At 45.9% G+C, this 23151-nt stretch overlaps 1 protein-coding gene across 2 annotated transcripts in view; it reads right to left on the bottom strand.

The window, feature by feature from the left end:
* Positions 1-23151, bottom strand: part of LOC141111889 (uncharacterized) — a 46063-nt gene that overhangs the window by 10671 nt on the left and 12241 nt on the right. For both annotated transcript variants that reach the window (XM_073604099.1, XM_073604100.1), the window contains exons 4-6: positions 18059-18157; positions 7589-8002; positions 3978-4313 (exon numbers count right to left, since the gene is read on the bottom strand). In XM_073604099.1, the coding sequence (XP_073460200.1) occupies positions 3978-4313; positions 7589-8002; positions 18059-18157 (849 nt within the window). The remainder of the gene's footprint in view (positions 1-3977; positions 4314-7588; positions 8003-18058; positions 18158-23151) is intronic.

Below are 23151 nucleotides of genomic sequence, written 5' to 3'. Positions count from 1 at the left end.
AATACTGTGTGAAAAAAAAAAATGAAACACCCACCATTTTAATCTGTAGGGCATTTGCTTTAAAAAAATATATAATGTTTGAGGGTTCAAAGTAATTTTCTTGCAAAAAAAAATAATTTTTTCATGTAAACAAAAAGTGTCAGAAAGGGCTTTGTCTTCAAGTGGTTAGAAGAGTGGGTGATGTGTGACATAAGCTTCTAGATGTTGTGCATAAAATGCCAGGACAGTTCAACCCCCCCCCAAATGACCCCATTTTGGAAAGTAGACACCCCAAGCTATTTGCTGAGAGGCATGTCGAGTCCATGGAATATTTTATATTGTGACACAAGTTGCGGGAAAAAGACAAATTTTTTTTTTTTTTTTTTTTTTTGCACAAAGTTGTCACTAAATGATATATTGCTCAAACATGCCATGGAAATATGCGAAATTACACCCCAAAATGCATTCTGTTGCTTCTCCTGAGTACGGGGATACCACATGTGTGAGACTTTTTGGGAGCCTAGCCGCGTACGGGACCCCGAAAACCAAGCACCGCCTTCAGGCTTTCTAAGGGCGTAAATTTTTGATTTCACTCTTCACTGCCTATCACAGTTTTGGAGGCCATGAAATGCCCAGATGGCACAAACCCCCCCCAAATGACCCCATTTTGGAAAATAGACACCAAGCTATTTGCTGAGAGGTATAGTGAGTATTTTGCAGACCTCACTTTTTGTCACAAACTTTTAAAAATTTGAAAAAAGAAAAAAAATACGTTTTTCTTGTCTTTCTTCATTTTCAAAAACAAATGAGAGCTGCAAAATACTCACCATGCCTTCTCAGCAAATAGCTTGGGGTGTCTACTTTCCAAAATGGGGTCATTTTGGGGGGTTTTGTGCTATCTTGGCATTTTATGGCCTTCAAAACTGTGATAGGCAGTGAGGAGTGAAATCAAAAATTAACGCTCTTAGAAATCCTGAAGGCGGTGATTGGATTTCGGGGTCCCGTACGCGGCTAGGCTCCCAAAAAGTCCCACACATGTGGTATCCCCATACTCAGGAGAAGCAGCAGAATGTATTTTGGGGTGTAATTTCACATATGCCCATGGCATGTTTGAGCCATATATCATTTAGTGACAATTTTGTGCAAAAAAAAAAAAAATTGTCACTTTCCCACAACTTGTGTCAAAATATAAAATATTCCATGGACTCAACATGCCTCTCAGCAAATAGCTTGGGGTGTCTACTTTCCAAAATGGGGTCATTTGGGGGGGTTTTGTGCCATCTTGCCATTTTATGGCCTTCAAAACTGTGATAGGTAGTGAGGAGTGAAATAAAAAATGTATGCCCTTAGAAATCCTGAAGGCGGTGCTTAGTTTTTGGGGCCCTGTATGCGGCTAGGCTCCCAAAAAGTCCCACACATGTGGTATCCCCATACTCAGGAGAAGCAGCTGAATGTATTTTGGGGTGCAATTCCACATATACCCATGGCCTGTGTGAGCAATATATCATTTAGTGACAACTTTTTGTAATTTTTTTTTTTTTTTTTAATTTTTTTTTTTTTTTGTCATTATTCAATCACTTGGGACAAAAAAAATAAATATTCAATGGGTTCAACATGCCTCTCAGCAATTTCCTTGGGGTGTCTACTTTCCAAAATGGGGTCATTTGGGGGGGTTTTGTACTGCCCTGCCATTTTAGCACCTCATGAAATGACATAGGCAGTCATAAACTAAAAGCTGTGTAAATTCTAGAAAATGTACCCTAGTCTGTAGACGCTATAACTTTTGCGCAAACCAATAAATATACGCTTATTGACATTTTTTTTACCAAAGACATGTGGCTGAATACATTTTGGCCTAAATGTATGACTAAAATTGAGTTTATTGGATTTTTTTTATAACAAAAAAGTAGAAAATATCATTTTTTTTCAAAATTTTCTGTCTTTTTCCGTTTATAGCGCAAAAAATAAAAACGGCAGAGGTGATCAAATACCATCAAAAGAAAGCTCTATTTGTGGGAAGAAAAGGACGCAAATTTCGTTTGGGTACAGCATTGCATGACCGCGCAATTAGCAGTTAAAGCGACGCAGTGCCAAATTGTAAAAAGTGCTCTGGTCAGGAAGGGGGTAAATCCTTCCGGGGCTGAAGTGGTTAAGACCAGCCTTGCATGGGCAGCCAAGATGGGTCCTCCCCTGGATCTTCCCGATTGTCCGTCTTCTTCCCGCAGGACAGACAGCACAGGACCATCCCCTGCAACAGCAGGCCCCAGATAGGCTTCTGGGTCCACCCGTGCGGCTGCAGCAACGCAACCCTCCAGGCCGGAGGGCTACGAGGTAGAACTCACTGACACGTACCCCTAGGCCAGGAGGGCCACGAGGCAAAAAGACTCCCCGATACATGGCATCTGTCCCCTAAATACTCTCTCCCAGAATGCAACTCGGAGGACCACCTCCGCCGAGTTATCTCCGGGACAGAAGAGCACTCATGCACTTCAGCTTGTTGCTTTCCAACACTGACCCATGATGACAATGACACCCACAGGCACAATGTGGAACCACACACAACACAGCCAAGCTGGAAAAGAGGCTAAACTAACATTAGATTGAATCTGAACTATGTACAGAACGGATGACCCACTAAATTTACCTATAAGTGGTAGATTGAAAAATCTACCAGCGCTACATAATTGTAAAATATATCCAAAGCAAAAACCATAGGTGTGCGCAGGGGGTGTGCTAGATGTGCCTGAGAACACCCTAATCACTCTGTGCGGTGCCCATTCATTGAGAAGATTTTCTGTAAACACAACAGGAAGTGTTAGGAAATCCCCCTCTAGTTCTTTCTTGATGACCATTTTAAAATTTTGTATTTCCCATCACCTCAACAGAGACAATGATAACCAGGACAAATAAAGTGAGTGAACTTCTCCAGTTGAGCCATCAAAAAAAAAAACGGAAAAAACAGATTCCAACCCTCCTATACCTTATCAAAAACTAATTTAAAAAGTTTTGGCCTAGGATACACTTAAAAAAAAAAATCCAAGTTCAGGACAAGGTACAATGTATGCCAACCAAGGATTCCTTTTGAATTTACAAGACTTCTCTTGTGTGAAGACAATAGTTCTTACACCAGTGGCGGCCACGTGCATTAAGGGCGTACGGGCGCCGCCCCCTCCCTCCTGCCACTCCCCTCTAGCATCAATAGATAGATTCATCCATTGCATGAATCTACCACTGCCGTTGCCACCCCCTACTATTTAGGTGCTCGGCCCCTTTTCGGGCGCCTGAATTACAGCGGCGGTGGGTGTTTTTGAAGCACCTGATTAGAGCCATAGGCTCTAATAGGCGTAAAAAAAGGTGACCTGCGAGCGCCATGCTGGGCACTCGCAGGTCATTCAGCTGTGTTAGAAAAGTGAATGACTATTCGCTTTCCTAACACTAAACCGCCTCTCCGCCAATCAGGTGCTCAGATCTGTTAACCATCACCTGATTGGCTGAAATGACAGGCGCTGTGATTGGACGCCAGGCTTCCAATCATAGCAGAGAGCGGGAAGAGAGGATGGGAGAAGAAATCAAGGAGCTGTCCCGCCGAGACAGTTAAGTGCAGACGGCAGGCTGGCGGGGGGGGGGGGGGGACACTGGCAGCATTTGATATGGCATAGTGGCTGCGTTTGATGGGGCACAGTGGGAGCAATTGATGGGCACAGTGGTGGCAATTGATGGGCACATTGGCTGCATTTTATGGGGCACAGTGCCTGCGTTTGATGGCTGCGATTCATGGTACAGTGAGGCTGCAGTTGATGTTTTTTTTTTCAGAATTTTTCAGTTTGTTTGCACCCCCCAAAAAATGTTGAGCACCAGCTCTCTTACACACAGATCCCATTTTTCCTAAATAGTGGAAGTTCGGTTACTAATCAGTTGCAAAGAAGCCACATAGAAGATTTCCATTTGTGATAACAAAAGGTCTTCAGAAATAGATATTTACTGACTCAGCTTCTTACCTGTAATTAATGCCTTATAGCAGGGCTTTAAAATTTCTCCTATTGCATTGTAGGAGACCTTGCAGGTGTACTTCACGCCGTCATCCTCTTTAACCTTCGCCCTGAACGTCAAAGAGCTGGATGACTTGAGCACATTACCCTCGTGTGGTACATCTCTGGTTTCTGTATGTGTATATCTTGTGTCTTGTATATTTCCATCTTTATATATAGCCTGTTTGTCTTTCAGCCAAGTAATCAGTAAAGGTTCCGGATCACATTTAGTGATATCACAAGTCAGAGTCACCTCTTCCCCATGTTTTAGACATTGCGGGGCCGTAATGTGAGCTGCGAAATAATCTATAAAAGGAAGAAAATAAACTTATAAGATACAATGCACAATAAAGCAACGCCAGTTATCTGAAACTGTCTTATGAATATTCAAGAATTTCATCCAAGAGCATATCATATTCTTCCAGAGTGCTCAGGACCCTCTCATATTGGGGTTGATTACTAAAAGAAAATAGACTTTGCACTTTCCAAAGTGCAGTTGCACTCTGTTAAATCAGTTGCTCTAAAGCTTAGTAAATGAGGAGAAGCCCTGCTGACTTCCATCATCCAATCATGTCCAAGCAAAAATTCAGTTTTTTTAATTTTTCTTGCATGTGATTGGGTATTCTTTGAAAAGTAAAGCTTGACTTCATTTACTAAGTTCTGGAGTAACTGCACTTGCAAAATGTAGTCTATTTGCCTTTAGTAAATCAACCCTACTGTTTTTGAGAACAAACACTGCACTGATTAACCACTTCCCGCCCGCCCTATAGCGGATTGACGTCTGGGAAGTGGTTCTATTATCCTGACTGGGCGTCATATGACATCCAGCAGGATAACATGCCGCCGCGCACCCCCGGGGGCGCGCATCGCGGCGATCGGTGGAGCGGTGTGTCAGCCTGACACACCGCTACACTGATCTTGGTAAAGAGCCTCCGGCGGAGGCTCTTTACCACGTGATCAGCCGTGTCCAATCACGGCTGATCACACTGTCAATGGGAAGAGCCGTTGATCGGCTCTTCCTCACTCGCGTCTGACAGACGCAAGTAGAGGAGAGCCGATCGGCGGCTCTACTGGCAGGGGGGGTCTGCGCTGATTGTTTATCAGCGCAGCCCCCCCTCAGATCACCACACTGGACCACCAGGGATCGCCACTAGGACCACCAGGGAATGGGCAACATGTGGATGGCCAGGTATGTACCCCATGGCCATCCACATGTGCCCAATCTGTGCCAATCAGTGCCCACAAATGGGCACTGATTGGCACCATTATGTCCAAGATCTGCCCAGCAATGCCCCCAATGTTTTATTAGTGCCATCTGTCATTGCCCATCGGTGCCACCTGTCAGTGCCCATCTGTGCCCATCAGTGCCCACCCATAAGTACCCATCAGTGCCACCCATATGTACCAATCAATGCCACCTACGAGTGCCCATCAGTGCCGCCTACGAGTGCCCATCAGTGCCGCCTATGAGTGCCCATCGGTGCCACCTATGAGTGCCCATCAGTGCCGCATACCAGTGCCACCTATCAGTGCCACCTATCAGTGCCCGTCAGTGCCACCTCATCAGTGCCACCTCATTGGTGCCACCTCATCGGTGCCCATCAGTGCCGCCGTATCAGTGCCCGTCAGTGCAGCCATACCAATGCCCATCATTGAAGGAGAAAACATACTTATTTACAAAAAATTTTAACAGAAACAAATAAAAACTTGTTTTTTTTCGAAAATGTTCGGTCTTTTTTTATTAGTTGCGCAAAAAATAAAAACCGCAGAGGTGATCAAATACCACCAAAAGAAAGCTCTATTTGTGGGAACGGGGTCATTATGTACTCATTTTAAAGCTGAATTCTAGGTAAGGATTATATTGCATAATTACATTGATTCTGTATGGAGCATTATAAGTATGCATGTGCCAGACCCAGTGGCGGCCCGTAATGCAGGGAGCAGGGGCACCACCCCCCTATCCATGCGTCCGTCCCCTTAATCTACATGCGGGGCGCTGGACGCATGGATTCCAATAGGGTTGGAGGGTGGACTCAGGGCGCAGTGCACTTGTGTGACAATAGCGAATGAATATTTGCTATTGTCTTCCTGATTAAGGCCAATCAGAAAGCAGCTCCTGAGACCTGATTGGCCAGGGAGTCTTAGGACTCCCAATCCTATCTCAGGATAATTCCTGTTCAGCCCGGAGGAGAACGGAGAGGAGAATGGGCTGGCTCTTTATTCCCCCTGCCTCCTAAAGGTTAGTCTCTGCTGCAGTCCGGTGCTTGCCGTCTGCTGTTCATCTCCCGTGGGGGGGGGTTGGGTGTGTTTGTGGAGATCGCCGCCTTCCCCCATCCGCCGTCCATCTCCCGTGGGGGTGGGGGGTGTTGCATCCCCCACGGGGGGGGAGGGGGTTGCTTGCAATGATCGTCTGTCCAGAAGGGGGAGGTGGCTGGCGTTAGTTTGCCATTTAGCACAAGTCACCACTGGTCAGACCTGAGGGACTGCATTGGAAGTGGAGAATCACTGTAGCAATCACCCCACCACTACAGTGAATTCCAGGTTCTGTCTTCCAGGTCCTGTGGGAAGCAGGTCCTCTGCTGCATAGTGACCACATGGGATCCCTCACTCAGCATGGCTGCCATTCAGAGAATGCTTTGTATTTTTCTTAATGAACGCAAAGTGTCCTTTGTTAAGACGAGGTGGACAGGTGGGATGGTGATATCACAAACTTCATCTCAAGGAACACTTTGAATTTATTGAGAAAATGCAAACTGTTCTGTGAATGGTGCCCTGTGATGGCCTCCTGTGTTCAGTAAGCAGCAGGAGCTCAATGGGCTGAATAACTACAAGGAGCAATTGTAGTGAAAGTGAGAGAACCGTTACACTTTGTGTTGGGAACTGTTAAAGACTGTTGCCATAGGAGACAGCATTCCTACACATGCAGATGTGGCGTCTTGCTGGATGCCTTTCCCTGCATGGCTGTCCTCTTATTGAAGTATCGGAGTCTGCCAATTAATCTTGCAACTACCTAAGGGTGTCCTGGCCCTAACCCTCTCTCCCTCAAAAAGTTTGTTAAGAGGAATAAACTTTCTTTTGCATTCAAGAAGTGTCTGGCGCCCAATAACTTTAAGTACTCTGCATCCACCATGCCTCACAATCTACTACAGAAGGATGTCAGCTGTCTTTGGCCCTGGAGGTTCTCATTAGACCGAAGGAGGCCTGGGACCTTGCTACATAAGTTGAACTAGTAAATACTGCTGGATAAAACAAAAACTGTGTCTGTCTTCATTTCAGGCTGCAAAGGGAAAACATTTGATTTCAAATGGGGGGGGGGTCTTTTGGTTTATTTGCAATTTCACTTTCATTTCCAAGCAGCCACGAGTAAAAAAATAGGAGGGTGTTGTCTTTGGGAAAAGAAGATACAGACAGTAAAAAAGAAAAATCTTGTCCTAATGTAAGTTCTAACCCTTCTTCCAAATGTGGAGTTGTTTTTCTATATGTCCCTGTTGGGAGTGATTTCCTATCACTGAGTGTCCTAACATATACATGCAGACAATCTTTTCCAATTTTTTATACATTTATATATCTCTCTAACTTACCTCCTTTGATGTTCAGTTTCTGGCGTTTAGTGAGAAGAGTTTTCAGAGAAGAGTGTTTTACTTCTATGACAAGTTCAGCCCCTTCATCTTTCCTTTTGTCCGGAGTTATACTTATAGAACAATGACAATTACAGATAACAGAAGAAAGATTTGGTTTTAAAGGTTGTATTCTTTCTTCCTGTCCAAGGAGCTCGATTCCTTTCCCTCTCTTTGGGTGATCTACAACATCATAATTCTGGTCTTGTGGTTTCGGGTATTTCCAGGAACCAATTTTTCGCCATTGATCACCTCTCTCCAGATAGGCATTTATCTTAATGTTTCTTGGTTTAAAGCCTGACACCATCCAGGATAGATTGGCACTCTTCCCATGAATCAGATTATCTATTCCAGCAATGTCCAAAATCTTTGGTGATACTGCAAGAGGAGAAAATGAGAATTTAGTAAGAGCCTAAGTAAGAACTGTAAGTCTAAAGCGCAAAAGCTATGACCATTGGTTCTGGGGGGTCTCAACTTCAGCCCAAGATACCACCAAAGGGTCACATACATAATGTTTGAAATATGTAATGCTAATGTAGTACCCTCTTGTGAACATAGTTGGGTAGTGTAGATAGAGACATGATAGAAGCCTGGGTGTGAAATCAGAGGGTTTAATTTAGGTCAGGCTGGAGGGCTCTGCAGGTCAGGAGAAGTTTCTAGAAGCTAGTGGGCTATGGCCAGAAGGTTCTGATCTGAATATTTATGGAAATCTGGCCAATCCACAGGCAGGAGACCTGGCAGGATGGCTAAACCAGCCCATACATTTCGAGGAGTCTGGTCAGCAGGGGAGTCGGGTGGAAGATGGAGTATTTTTTGTGTGTGGCCTGGAAGGGGAGAAGGGGAGTTCTGCCTCTAGGCTGGAGGCTGAAAGACAGAAGGAAGCTGAAGAAGGGAACGCCACCACCCTGCAGCCCACCAGGGAAAGACAACCTGTGAGCCAGGAAAGGAACTAGCTCAGCGAAAGGCCTGAAAGCAGCTTCACCTTCAGCTTATTAGGTTCACCTGTTCAATTGCTTGGTAACACAAATTGCTAATCAGCCAATCATAAGGCAGCAGCTCAATGCATTGGGGCATCTAGATGTGGTAAAGACGACTTTCTGAAGTTCAAACTGAGCATCAGGATGGGGAAAAAAGGGGATTTAAGCGACTTTGAACGTGTGGCATGGTTGTTGGTGACAGATGGGCTGGTCTGATTATTTCAACAACTGCTGATCTACTGGGATTTTCACACACAACCATCTCTCGGGTGGGAAAAAGAGAAAATATCCAGTAAGCGGCAGTTGTGTGGAGGAAAATGCCTTGTTGATGTCAGAGGAGAATGGGCAGACTGATTCCAGATGATAGAAATGCAACAGTAACTCAAATAACCACTCGTTACAACCAAGGTATGCAGAATAACATCTCTGAACACACAACACATCCAACCTTGAAGCAGATGGGCTACAGCAGCAGCAGAAGACCACACTGGGTGCCACTCCTGTCAGCTAAGATCAGGAAACTGAGGCTACAATTTGCGCAGGCTCACCAAAATTGGACAATAGAAGATTGGAAAAACGTTGCCTGGTCTGATGATGATTTCAGCTGCGACATTTAGATGGTGGGGTCAGAATTTGGGGCATGGATCCATCCTGCCTTGTATCACCGGTTCAGGCTGGTGGTGGTGTAATGGTGGGGGGGATATTTTCTTAGCACACTTTGGGCCCCTTAGTACAAATTGAGCATCGTTTAAATGCAGTGGCGGCTGGTGCTCCATTTTTTGAATGAGGGTGGCAACAAACCCCCCACCCACTTCGCTCGCAAGCCCGTGGGTGGCTTCAGCGGCTTCCCCGGCTTCTCCTCCCGGCCAATCCAGTCGCTCCTCAGACCAATCCGGTCTCAGGACCCACTTCCTGTCCTGATTGGCCAGGGAAGACAATAGCAAATGTTGATTCGCTATTGTTACAAGTGGGTGGGCTCAGGGCACAGTGCTCTGCCCTCCGAGCCCTACCTTTTTAAGCCAATTAGCGCCTCAGGCTCTAATCATGTGCTTTACGAAAAAGAAAAAAACCCTCTTAAAATGCTATGTTTCCGGCGTCCCGTATGGAGATTAGGGGCCGGCACATAGAGATTAGGGGGGCAGTGCCCCTGGGCCCCTTATGGATGGGCCGCCACTGTTTAATGGCTTGCCGACCAGCCAGTGACGATAAACGGCGGCAGGTTGGTTCTCCTGCGCGAATCGCCATAGCTGTACAAATCAGATCCCCATTTTTTCAGGGGAGTAGAGAGTGATCGTCTGTTCCTAGTGATCAGGAACAGTGATCTCTCTCTACTTCCAGTCAGTCCCCTTCCCCCACAGTTAGAAACACCTCCCAGGGAATATTTAACTCTTTGATCGCCCTCTAGTGTTAACCCCCTCCCTGCCAGTGTCATTTATACAGTAATCTGTGCATTTTTATAGCACTGTATAAATGTCACTGGTTCCAAAAAAGTGTCAAAAGTGTCCGATCTGTCCGCTGCAATGTTGCAGTCCCGCTAGAAATAGCTGATTAGCGCCATTACTAGTAAAAAATAATAATAATAATAAAAATGCCATAACTCTATCCCCTATTTTTGTAGACGCTATAACTTTTGCACAAACCAATCAATATAAGCTTATTGTGATTTTTTTAGCAGGATACATATTAGCCTAAATTGATGAAGACATTTTTTTTTACATTTTTGTTTTGGATATTTATTATAGCAAAAATTGAAAAATGTATTTTTTTCAAAATTGTCAGTCTTTGTTTATAGCACAAAAAATTAAAACCGCAGAGGTGATCAAATACCACCAAAAGAAACCTCTATTTGTGGGAAAAAAAGGACATCAATTTTGTTTTGGTGCAACTTCGCAGTGCTGTATCGCAAAAAATGGCCTGGTCATTAATGGGGTAAATCCTTCCGGGGCTGAAGTGGTTAAAGCATCATTAAAAGCACACAGTGTACTGTACCTGAAAATGACCTAGAATCAGTGGGGGAATTACCAGGGTCGCAACAGTCGCACTTGCGACTGGGCCCTGGCATTCCGCCAGTGTGGGGGGGCCCCAAGACCCTGCATCTCCCCCTGTACCTCTGGCTGGAATCTAACTATACAGGGGAGGGGGGTGGGAGGGGGCGATGGGCAGCTATGTGATATCCGCAGGATGTCCCTCCAGCAAGCGCAGTTCACTTCCCCAGTGTCAGTGTATACAATGGAGAGGGGAGGGGCCTCTGACCTGAGCAGGCACCAGATTCAGTGCACAAGTTTGTCGCTCTGCTTGTACACTCTGGGGTTGATTTACTAAAGAGAAAAAGACTGTGCACTTTGCAAAGTGCAGTTGCTCTCTGCAAGAGCAGTTGCTCCAGGGCTTAGTAAATGAGCAGAAGCTCTGCAGACTTCCATCATCCAATCATGTGCAAGCAAAAATGCTGTTTTTTTTATTTTCCTTAAACAGGATTGGTTACTCTTTGCAAAGTCAAGCCTTACCTCATTTACTAAGCTCTGGAGCAATTGCAGTTGCAGAGGGCAACTGCACTCTGCAAAGTGCACGGTCTATTTGCCTTTAGTAAATTAACCCCTCTGAGTCTTGCCGATACATGCTCTGGTCAGAGGCTCCTCCCCTCTCCATTGTATACACTGACACTCGGGAAGTGAACTGTGCTTCCTGAAAGGAAATCCCGTGGATATCACAAGGATATGTACAAGGGCTGCTTCTTCTTGCATTTAGATTTCTCATGTAAGGTAAGCCCGACACTGGCCCCCCACCGGTCAACTGTGACACTGGCCCCCCACCTGTCACTTGTGACACTGGCCCCCCACCTGTCACCTGTGACACTGGCCCCCCACCTGTCACCTGTGACACTGGCCCCCCACCTGTCACCTGTGACACTGGCCCCCCACCTGTCACTTGTGACACTGATCCCCCACCTGTCACTTGTGACACTGGCCCCCCACCTGTCACCTGTGACATTGCACCCCCCACCTGTCACCTGTGACATTGCACCCCCCACCTGTCACTTGTGACATTGCACCCCCCCACCTGTCACCTGTGACATTGCACCCCCCACCTGTGACACTGGCCCCCCACCTGTCACACTGCCCCCCCACCTGTGACACTGGCCCCCCACCTGTCACTTGTGACACTGGCCCCCCACCTGTGACACTGGCCCCCCACCTGTAACTTGTGACACTGGCCCCCCACCTGTGACACTGGCCTCCCACCTGTCACACTGCCCCCCACCTGCCACATATCCCCTCTTTTATCACACTGCCCATGTCATACTATTTCCCCATCACACTGCCCCCCACCTGTGACACTGGCCCCCCACCTGTCACCTATGGCACTGGTCCCCCACCTGTAACACTGGCCCTCCACCTGTGACACTGGCCCCCCACCTGTCACCTGTGACATTGCCCCCCCACCTGTGACACTGGCCCCCCACCTGTGACACTGGCCCCCCACCTGCCACATAGCCCATCTTTTATCACACTGCCCAGGTCATACTATTTCCCCATCACACTGCCCCCCACCTGTCACACTGCCCCCTACCTGTCACACTGCCCCCCACCTGTCACACTGCCCCCCACCTGTCATACTGTCCCCTGTCACACTGCCCCCTTGGCACAATACTCTCCTGTCATAATGTCCCCCTCCCTCCTGTAACATTGCTCCTCCATCATTCTGCCCCCTCATCACACTGCCCCCTTCTGTCATATTTACCCCCCTCCTGTCACACTACTCCCGTCATACAGCCCCCCTCCTTTTTCAATGCTCCCTAATTACACTGCCCCCTCCTGTCATACTACCCAGGTATCCTTTTCCTGTCACACTGCCCCCCCTCTTGTCACAATATCTCCATGTCATACTGCCCCCTCTGTCATACACCCCCTCCTGTCACACTGCCCCCATTGTACTGCCCCTTCTTGTCACACTGGCCCCCTTCTTTAACAGTGCCCCTTCTTATTACACTCCCCCCTACGTTCACACTTTCCAAATACCCTTCTTTGGTCACACTGCCCACCTCTTGTCAAAATACCCCGTCATACTGCCCCTGCCACACTGCCCCCATCCTTTCATAATACCCCCCCCCCCCCATCATACTATGGGTCAGGAGCCCTTCATGGTTTCTTGCACTGGGGCTCTGAAGGTTATAGTTATGCCTCTGCCTGGAATGAGCTTTTTACAGCAGACTGGGTGAGGGAGAAGCAGCAGTGGGAGCCATTCAGTTGTGTTGTATGATAACAAGAATGCTGATAGGAGGAAAGAGTAGAGCGACAGAAAGATGAACCTATGAGTCTCCTACTTCTATCACTCACTACTGTCCACAGGCTGATGGCAGCACACAACCTTTTAAACCCTTTTTTTTCCCTCATTAACCACTTCAGCCCCGGAAGATTTGGCTGCTTAATGACCAGGCCATTTTTTGCGATTCGGCACTGCGTCGCTTTAACTGACAATTGCGCGGTCGAGCGACGTTGTACCCAAACAAAATTGACGTCTTTTTTACCCACAAATAGAGCTTTCTTTTGGTGGTATTTGATCACCTCTGTGTTTTTTCTTTTTTGTGCTATAAACAATTTTCTAGACAATTTTGAAAAAAAACACAATGGGGGTTATTTACGAAAGGCAAATCCACTTTGCACTGCAAGTTCACTTGAAAGTGCACTTAGAAGTGCAGTCGCTCTACATCTAAGGGGTAGATCTGAAATAAGTGGAAGCTCTGCTGATTTTATCATCCAATCATGTGCAAGCTAAAATGCTGATTTTTATTTTCCTTGCATGTCCCCCTCAGATCTACAGCAACTGTACTTCCAAGTGCACTTTCAGTGCAAAGTGGATTTGCCTTTAGTAAATAACCCCCAATATCTTTTACTTTTTGCTATAATAAATATCCCACATTTTTTTATCAAAAAAATAATTTTTTTCCTCAGTTTAGGCCGATATGTATTCTTCTACATATTTTTGGTAAAAAAAAATCGCAATAAGCGTATATTGATTGGTTTGTGCAAAAGTTATAGCGTCTACAAAATAGGGGATAGATTTATGGCATTTTTATTATTATTATTTTTTTTACTAGTAATGGCAGAGATCTTCAATTTTTATCGGGACTGCGACATCATGGCGGACACATCAGACACTTTTGACACATTTTTGAAACCATTGACAATTATACAGCGATTAGTGCTATAAAAATGCACTGATTACTGTGTAAATGTCACTGGCAGGGAAGGGGTTAACACTAGGGGGCTATAAAAGGCGTTAATTGTGTTCCCTGGGCGTGTTCTAACTGTAGGGGGATGGGACTGTCTAGGAGGATAGAGAGATCGGTCTTCATACATAGTAAAAGATGCATTAAAGATGGTGCAGCCATAAGAACATACAACAGAGCAAAATATTACAGCGCACACATGCAAAAAAGACATTTACCTCCAACAAGGCTAGTTTAAAACACCTAGACAATTTCAAAAAACATTATCAAAAATATGGGGATTTGGTCACACCATATTGCTATATGATGCTAAGCCCACTTACTGCGGCAAAGTACCCCATGATCAGTGGGTCCTACACTGTTCATAGATTGGGAGATTCTGCTTCTCTAAACCATGAAGGGCAATACACTCTATATGGGAGAACTTTGAGGTCTCCACCCATGACACAAGTGGACACTAATGAGAGGTACTAAATGAGGGAGTGGGGTGCTCCTCACCCAAAAGAATGACTGCACCATCTTTAATGCATCTTTTAGGGTGTGCCCCCCCAAATATCTTGTTTGTCTATTGTATGGATTCTCCCTCATTTTGGTTTAGGGGCACTATTTGTCCGCTAGCGGGGCGGTTTTAACCCCCGCTAGCAGCCGAAAAAGGGTTAAAACCGCCGGCATAGCGCCACTGCCCCATTGGTTTCAGCACTGCAAAGATTTACAGCGCTGCAAAGATGCGGCTTGCAGGACTTTTTGTACCGTCCTGCAAGCGCACCGCGCCAGTGTGAAAGCCCTAGGGCTTTCACACTGGAGACCCAGGAGAGGCGCTTTACAGGCGCTTTACAGGCGCTATACAGTGGCTATTTTTAGCGCTGTAGCACTTGTAAAGCGCCTCAGTGTGAAAGTAGCCTTATTAATAGCTCAGAGATGTCTTCTCCTGCCGCCATCTCCCCCGGTGCCATTTCTCTCGCCGCCGCCTTCTCCCAGTGCTATCTCTCCTGCGCTGTCTTCTCCCGCCACCATCTCTCCTGATGCCATCTCTCCAGTCACCATCTTCTTACCCGCAAAAAAAAAAAAAAAAACAGCTGTTGTTCTGTGGCTGTCTTTCTGGCTGGCATCTGTTATTAAGCCAAGGGGCGTGGCTATCTGATGACGTCACACAGGGGGCATGCTTGTCAAAAACCGGCTCTTGTTTTTTTTTACTTTTCACTGCGTTTTTGGTGAATAGGTAGCCAATACCTATTCACATATGGGGGCCCCCTTGTTAACCCCCGCTAGCAGCCGAAAAAGGGTTAAAACCGCCGGCATAGCGCCGCTGCCCCATTGGTTTCAGCACTGCAAAGATTTACAGCGCTGCAAAGATGCGGCTTGCAGGACTTTTTGTACCGTCCTGCAAGCGCACCGCCCCAGTGTGAAAGCCCTAGGGATTTCACACTGGAGACCCAGAAGAGGCGCTTTACAGGCGCTTTACAGGCGCTTTACAGGCGCTATACAGTCGCTATTTTTAGCGCTGTAGCACTTGTAAAGCGCCTCAGTGTGAAAGTAGCCTTATTAATAGCTCAGAGATGTCTTCTCCTGCCGCCATCTCCCCCGGTGCCATTTCTCTCGCCGCCGCCTTCTCCCAGTGCTATCTCTCCTGCGCTGTCTTCTCCCGCCACCATCTCTCCTGATGCCATTTCTCCAGTCACCATCTTCTTACCCGCAAAAAAAAAACCAAAACAGCTGTTGTTCTGTGGCTGTCTTTCTGGCTGGTATCTGTTATATAGCCAAGGGGCGTGGCTATCCGATGACGTCACACAGGGGGCATGCTTGTCAAAAACCGGCTCTTGTTTTTTTTTACTTTTCACTGCGTTTTTGGTGAATGGGTAGCCAATACCTATTCACATATGGGGGCCCCCTTGTTAAAGGGGGCTTCCAAATTCCGATAAGCCCCCCACCCGCAGACTCAGACAACCACCAGCCAGGGTTGTTGGGAAGAGGCCCTTGTCCCCATCAACATGGGGTCAAGGTGCTTTGGGGTGGGGGGTGTAGAGCCCTTTCCTGCCCTAAAGCACCCACCCCCCCCATGTTGAGGACAGACTGGTATGGTTCGGGGGGGCTCGCTCGTCCTCGCCTCTCCCTTTCCTGACCTGTCAGGCTGCATGCTCGGATAAGAGTCTGAGATAGATTTTAGGGGAGACCCCCACACCATTTAAAAAAAAAATTTTGGTCCCCTCCAAATCCATACTAGACCTGAAGGTCATTTGGAGTGATGAGACCAAAATTGAGCTTTTTGACCACTACCATAAACGCTTCATTTGGAGAGGAGTCAACAAGGCCTATGATGAAAGGTACACCATTCATACTGTGAAACACGGAGGTGGATCGCTGATGTTTTCAGGATGTGTGACCTACAAAGACACAGGAAATTTGGTCAAAATTGTTGGCAAGATGAATGCAGTATGTTATCAAAAAATACTGGAGAAACATTTGCATTCATCAGCCAGGAACCTGCACATGGGACGTACTTGGACATTCCAACATGACAATGATCCAAAACACAAGGCCAAGGCGACCTGTCATTGGCTACAGCAGAATAAAGTGATGGTTCTGGAGGGGCCATCTCAGTCTCCTGACCTCAATATCATTGAGCCACTCTGGGGAGATCTGAAGACAGCCCAAGAATTTACAGGAACTGGAGGCTTTTTGCCAAGAGGAATGGGCAGCTTTAAGATCTGAGAAGATAAAGAGCCTCATCCACAAATACCACAAAAGACTTCAAGCTGTCATTGATGTTAAAGGTGGCAATACATGATATTAAGAACTGGGGTATGTAAACTTTTGATCAGGGTGATTTGGGTAGTTCCTGTTGCCATTATGATTTAAAGAGTAAACACAGTTGATTGATAATAAATGGCTTCAGCCAAACACTAACCATGAGTGAAAGAAAATTTTTGTGTTATCATTCATATTCTCTGAAAAATCGCCAAGAAATCATAAATTCTGCCAGGGTATGTAAACTTATGAGCACAACTGTACTAGTATGCACAGCATATTACTACATTATGGCAGACTTACCTGTCCTATGGTGTCCTCCAGCGCAGTGCTGAGACCGATCCAGCAGGCCCCATATTCTCCCGGTCTTCCTTCCGGGTCCCGTGCCTTCAACCACTTGATAGGCCAGGCTCCGATGACGCCACTCCCGCATGCGCACAGAAGTCACATCGCCGTGGCATGGATCAGGGGCTGATCGGGGCCGTAAATGTTTGCTGAGCTGCGCATCCGCGGCTCAGTGAACATGACAGCTGACAGCCAGAAGGATGCATTTATGGCAGAAGAGACAAATAGTCAGGGCTGGTGCAAGGATTTTTGACACACTAGGCGAAACCACATTTTGCTGCCCCCCTTGGCTCCATCCCTGACTCCACTTCTTTTTCCCTGCCCATGTAAACTCCACCTATTTAATAAAGCACCCATCAAATGCAGCCCACCAGCGTCTATCAAATCCAGCCTCACCAGCACCCATCAAATGCGGCCTCACCAGCGTCCTTTAATGCAGCCCACCAGCGCCCACCAATCCAGCCTCACCAGCACCCATCAAATGTGTCCTCACCAGCGCCCATCAATGCAGCCTACCAGTGCCCACCAATGCAGCCCCACCAGCGCCCATCAATGCAGCCTACCAGTGCCCACCAATGCAGCCCCACCAGCGCCCATCAATGCAGCCTACCAGTGCCCACCAATGCAGCCCCACCAGCGCCCATCAAATGCGGCCTCACCAGCGCCCTTTAATGCAGCCTACCAGCGCCCACCAATGCAGCCCCACCAGCACCCATCAAATGTGTCCTCACCAGCGCCCACCAAATGCAGCCTCACCAGTGCCCATCAATGAATGTTTGCTTGCTTCCATTCATTCAGGAGTCGGGACCCAGATACAGTCCTCCGCCGCTGCTGCACCTCTAAAAATATGTGCAAACGGAGCGGGGGCAGCCTGCTGATTCTTAGAATTAGTTGCTTGCTGCAAAGAGAAGAGAGTATGAACACCAGTGGCCAGGCGCCCTAGGCAGCAGGGCACCCTAGGCGGCTGCCTAGTTTGCCTAGTGATAGCACCGGCCCTGCAAATAGTGTCACTTCTGTCATAAATACCCTGCCTGTCAGCCATAAGTTTAAAATACAACTTTACTTCCACTTTAAAAGAAAAAATAAAACTGACGCAATACCATTAAAGTTTTCCTTTAAAAATATAAGAATGGTACTTACATTTCACGAAATACAAAATTATTCCTATGGCTAAAATCACAACCAAAATTAGAGTGGATGTTGTTATTATTATTGCAGGAAGATGATTTGTAGGTGGCTCTGTAATGACATAAAACAAACCATCAATAAAGATTGTGCAGAGAAATGTTCATAGTTACCTGAGCAAAAGAGACCCTTGTGACTACTCACAGAGTTCCCTATAGCCCTCCCCCTTTTTGTTCTGCTACTGGATTTACACACAAAGAAGGAAGCTCAACAAAGGACAAAAAAAATGGAAAAATGAAAAACTGCTCTTGTGACTTAATTCCATTCATTCCAGAGGACAATTTTTCATTTTGCTTAAATTGATTAAACTGTATGCAAAGCAAATATTTTTTTTGTTTTTGTTTTAGATATCCACTTGAAGACCAGGCCTTTTTTGGACCATTTAAGTAAAAATCTGTATTTTTTTTTTTTGCTAGAAAATTAATTAGAACACCCAAACATTATAGTAGAGAATAGGCCCTAGAGAATAAAATGGTGGGTTTTGCAACCTTTTATGTCACATGTTATTTGCACAGCATTTTTTTTAAACAATTTTTTTGGAAAAAAATAAACTTTTTTGAATTTCAATGCACACAAACACAATATAATAACGCATTTTTCGATAAAATATAAAATATTTAAAATTGCGCATGCTCGTGGATATAGTTTGTCGCCATAGGTGACAGAGGTACAGAGGAGGTCTGGTGCTAGAATTATTGGTCTCACTCTGTTGTTTGTAGTAATACCCAACATGTGTTGTGCAATCGTTGTTTACATATGCATGCGGGAACAACGCATGTGTTCACCTTTATGCACAAGCACAGGGGTAACAGGGGAGCTTTACATTTTTTTTCATTTTATATATATTATTATTTTTTTTTTTTTTTACACTGTTTCTTTAAAAAAAAAAAAAGCAAGGTCCATAAATATATGGCTAAGCGAGTTTGGGGTGGAGGAACTTGACTGGCCTGCACAGAGTCCTGACCTCAACCCAATAGAACACCTTAGGGATGAATTAGAGTGGAGACTGTGAGCCAGGCCTTCTCATCCAACATCAGTGCCTGACCTCACAAATGCGCTTCTGGAAGAATGGTCAAACTTTCCCATAGACACACTCCTAAACCTTGTGGACGGCCTTCCCAGAAGAGTTGAAGCTGTTATAGCTGTAAAGGGTGGGCCAACTCAATATTGAACCCTACGGACTAAGACTGGGATGCCATTAAAGTTCATGTGCGTGTAAAGGCAGCCGTCCCAATACTTTTGGCAATGTAGTGTAACTTATGTAAACTTAAAATAAAAAACTCCTCTTCGTGTAATGGAAAAGAGGGGAGGGGGAGCTGTTTATAGTCCAGCAAGATCGCATTGTCACCCATGGATAAGAATTGAGCTACTAGCAGACTCGCGCTAACTGATAAAGGAAGGGACCTGAAAAGAGAAAACTAATGCAGACACCACATCTAAGGACTGGTAAGCTGCAATGTATTTCCTTTTTGTTTTTGGATTTAGACACGCTTATATAGAGCCTTAGATGCCTTTTAGCTGCTAAGGTCTTGTTCACACGGGTGTACTATACCATATAGGGCTGCAACTAATGATTATTTTCATAATCGATTAGTTGGCCGATTTATTTTTTCGATTAATCGATTATTCGGTTAAAAAAAAAAAGTGTGGTGTATAATTTAGGTAATATGTAAAGTTTTAAAAAAAGGCAATTTATTCTTAAATATCTATATGCAGTGGTAAATATAAATAACCAACTATATGGTTAGGGAGAGATATAGAGAGATATACTGTATATACTATTAGAAGAGATATACTGTATATACTATTAGAGGAGATATACTGTATATACTATTAGAGGAGATATACTGTATATACTATTAGAAGAGATATACTGTATATACTATTAGAGGAGATATACTGTATATACTATTAGAGGAGATATACTGTATATACTATTAGAGGAGATATACTGTATATACTATTAGAGGAGATATACTAATAAAGGGTGAATCTGGTAAATATCAGACTCAGCGATCATTTTTTTTTTTTATTAAAAACAAAAACAATGTCTTCCTTAAAAAAAAAAAAATGTCATTTTAAGAACGTTCCTTCTTTTATTCAGTGAATGTACAAAGATTTTTTGTCTGAATATTCTCGTCTGAAAATTGATCGGTGTGACCAGCATAAGGCTCAGTACACACCTATGCAGTGTGCTTTTGATCGGTTTCTGCAGTGCTTTTTGCTGTGTGTTTTGATTTTTGTGCACGTGATTTTGCTGTGATTTGCGTTTTTGAATTTTTTTGGCCAATTTGTTGTTGGGCAGATTAAAAAACACACATTGCTGCAAAAACGCATTACATGCTTTTCTGTAGCTTCTCCATTGAAGTATATTGAAGCAAAAAAAGCACAGTTTTGCGTGAACATGTCCCATAGGAAACCATGTGAATGAACTGTAGTGCGTTTCTGCAAAAAGCACCAAAAAACACATAGATGTAAACCAGGTCTAAGACGTTTAGTAACATAATGGGGTGAAAAAAACTAAAATTAGCCCTCTAAAAAAAAGCAGATAATCACTACTGTAAGGGGTTAATTTTTTTTTATGTAGAACTGTGAAAGTAATATTTGCAGTAGCGATTATTTGCTCTTTTTGTACTATAAAGAGCTCATTTTAGTTTTTTTTTAACCCCATTATGTTACTGGCCAATTAATCGATTATGAAAATAGTAATCGATTAATTTCATAATCGATTAGTTGTCGATTAATCGATTAGTTGTTTCAGCCCTAATAGCATACGTTGGTGTGATGCCGTGTTTGCCCAAATGGCGATGCACCGGAATTCCATGCATATATGTGCAGGCAGTCCCATTCATGTCAATTGGGACGCAGCAGCTGCACTTGTACACAGGCATTAATGAGTTAATATTTGGAGACTGAAGTCTCCAGGATATGTGCTGTGGTGCAACTTCCTATTTTGAGATATATAAGCCAGGTGGGATCTATTCTAGCTTGTGTGATGTAGGGGAGCAGTAAAAAAACATCTTGGGGGCAGAAGATGGAAGTTAGAAGGACAATGTACAGGGGTCAGCAGGGCAGGAGAGAAGACAAGGGTCACTGCTGGCAGGGCAGAGGACAGGGGTCACTTATGGCAGGGCAGAGGACAAAGGCACTGCTGGCAGGAGATAGGACAGGGGTCACAGCTGGTAGAAGAGAAGACGGAGGCACTGCTGGCAGGAGAGAGGACAAGAGTCACCATTGGCAGGAGAGAGGACAAGGGTGACTGCTGGCAGGAGAGAGGACAAGAGTCACCATTGGCAGGAGAGAGGACAAGGGTGACTGCTGGCAGGAGAGAGGACAAGAGTCACCATTGGCAGGAGAGAGGACAAGGGTGACTGCTGGTAGGAGAGAGGACAGGGTTCACCGCTGGCAGGAGAGAGGACAAGGGTCACCTGTGGCAGGGCAGAAGACGGATGTTATCTCGGGCAGGGCAGGGGACAGTGGCACTGCTGGCAGGGAATTGGACAGGGGTCACCGCTGGCAGGAGAGAGGACAGAGGCACTGCTGGCAGGGCAGAGAACAGGGGTCACCTCTGGCAGAGCAGAGAACAGGGGTCACCTCTGGCAGTGCAGAGAACAGGGGTCACCTCTGGCAGTGCAGAGAACAGGGGTCACCTCTGGCAGTACAGAGAACAGGGGTCACCTCTGGCAGGGCAGAGAACAGGGGTCACCTCTGGCAGGGCAGAGAACAGGGGTCACCTCTGGCAGTGCAGAGAACAGGGGTCACCTCTGGCAAAGTAGAGCATAGGGGTCACCGCTGGCAGGAGAGAGGACAAGGGTCACTGCTGGCAGGAGAGAGGACAAGGGTCACTGCTGGCAGGAGAGAGGACAAGGGTCACTGCTGGCAGGAGAGAGGACAAGGGTCACTGCTGGCAGGAGAGAGGACAAGGGTCACTGCTGGCAGGAGAGAGGACAAGGGTCACCGCTGGCAGGAGAGAGGACAAGGGTCACCGCTGGCAGGGCACTCAGAAGAGTTCTCTCTCTTATCTCTGCTCTGTACACAGACTGAACATAGGCACACACAGTACATAGCTGAAACTGAAATCGGAGTGCTACAATCTGTACAGGGCATATCTGGCTACTGTGTTGCAGTTCTGACCTGTGAAATTCCCTGGTTGGAATGGCAGTATGGCTGCAGTGACCAGCTACACACAGTGCACATAGTAGCTGTGTGCAATCCGATTTCAGTTTCAGATATGTGCTGTGTGGGGAGGAGCCGAGGAGGAGATCTTGCTACCGGTGCTCAGGCTGTGTACAGTGCAGGGATGGGAGATGGCCAGGCACAGCCATGATACATTGGAGGAGGAGGTCAGGCCCTGTATGCTTTTTGGCCTGTGGGAAGTTGGGAGCAAGGCCATACAAGTCAGGTGTAATAACTTGACCAAGTATAAGGCTACTGTGGAGCAGGACCCTGGTATGGGACCATGGACTGAACTTATTTATTTCCATTTTATGGAAAAGAAGTTTATTACAGAGGTATTGAACACCACAGCACGGCATAAGCACCCCAATTAAGAGTAAGGGAAATGGAGAATGAAATGGTTGCCTGAAGTTACCCTGTCCTGTGAACTGCAATGAAAATGTTGAAGCTGTATGACAACTAATCCTTTAAAAGAAGTGAAATGAAATTGTCTGGTCTGATTTACTGCGAAGAGAAAGTGAGAATGTGCCCCTTAAGTGAATGGGAATGGGGAACGAAGTGTAAACTTTCATGGCAACCTTCTGGGTAACGAAGAGTGACCAGTTGTGGGAAGGAGGAGCAGCGAGTTTAGGAGAGTAGGCTGGAGGGGCAGACTGGGGGTTGTATGGTTTGTCCTTCTAAGCGGCAGAGTCCCTATACTAGGGCCCGCTGTGTAACGGAGCCTTCCTAGGGACTGGGCAAGGCCTCACGAAGTGTACAGCAGCTTCCTTCCATGCCTTCGGGCTGAAGCAAGTAGTGTATCGTGCTCGTGTAATGTGTGTAACAGGGTAGGGGAATTGAATCCATGCTAAACGTGATATCTCTCAAAATGA

Source organism: Aquarana catesbeiana, linkage group LG11, assembly GCF_042186555.1.
Source record: "Aquarana catesbeiana isolate 2022-GZ linkage group LG11, ASM4218655v1, whole genome shotgun sequence".
In the NCBI taxonomy this organism is placed as follows: Eukaryota; Metazoa; Chordata; class Amphibia; order Anura; family Ranidae; genus Aquarana; species Aquarana catesbeiana.
Note: the sequence above shows the minus strand (reverse complement) of the source record. Positions and strands in the feature narration are given on the sequence as shown.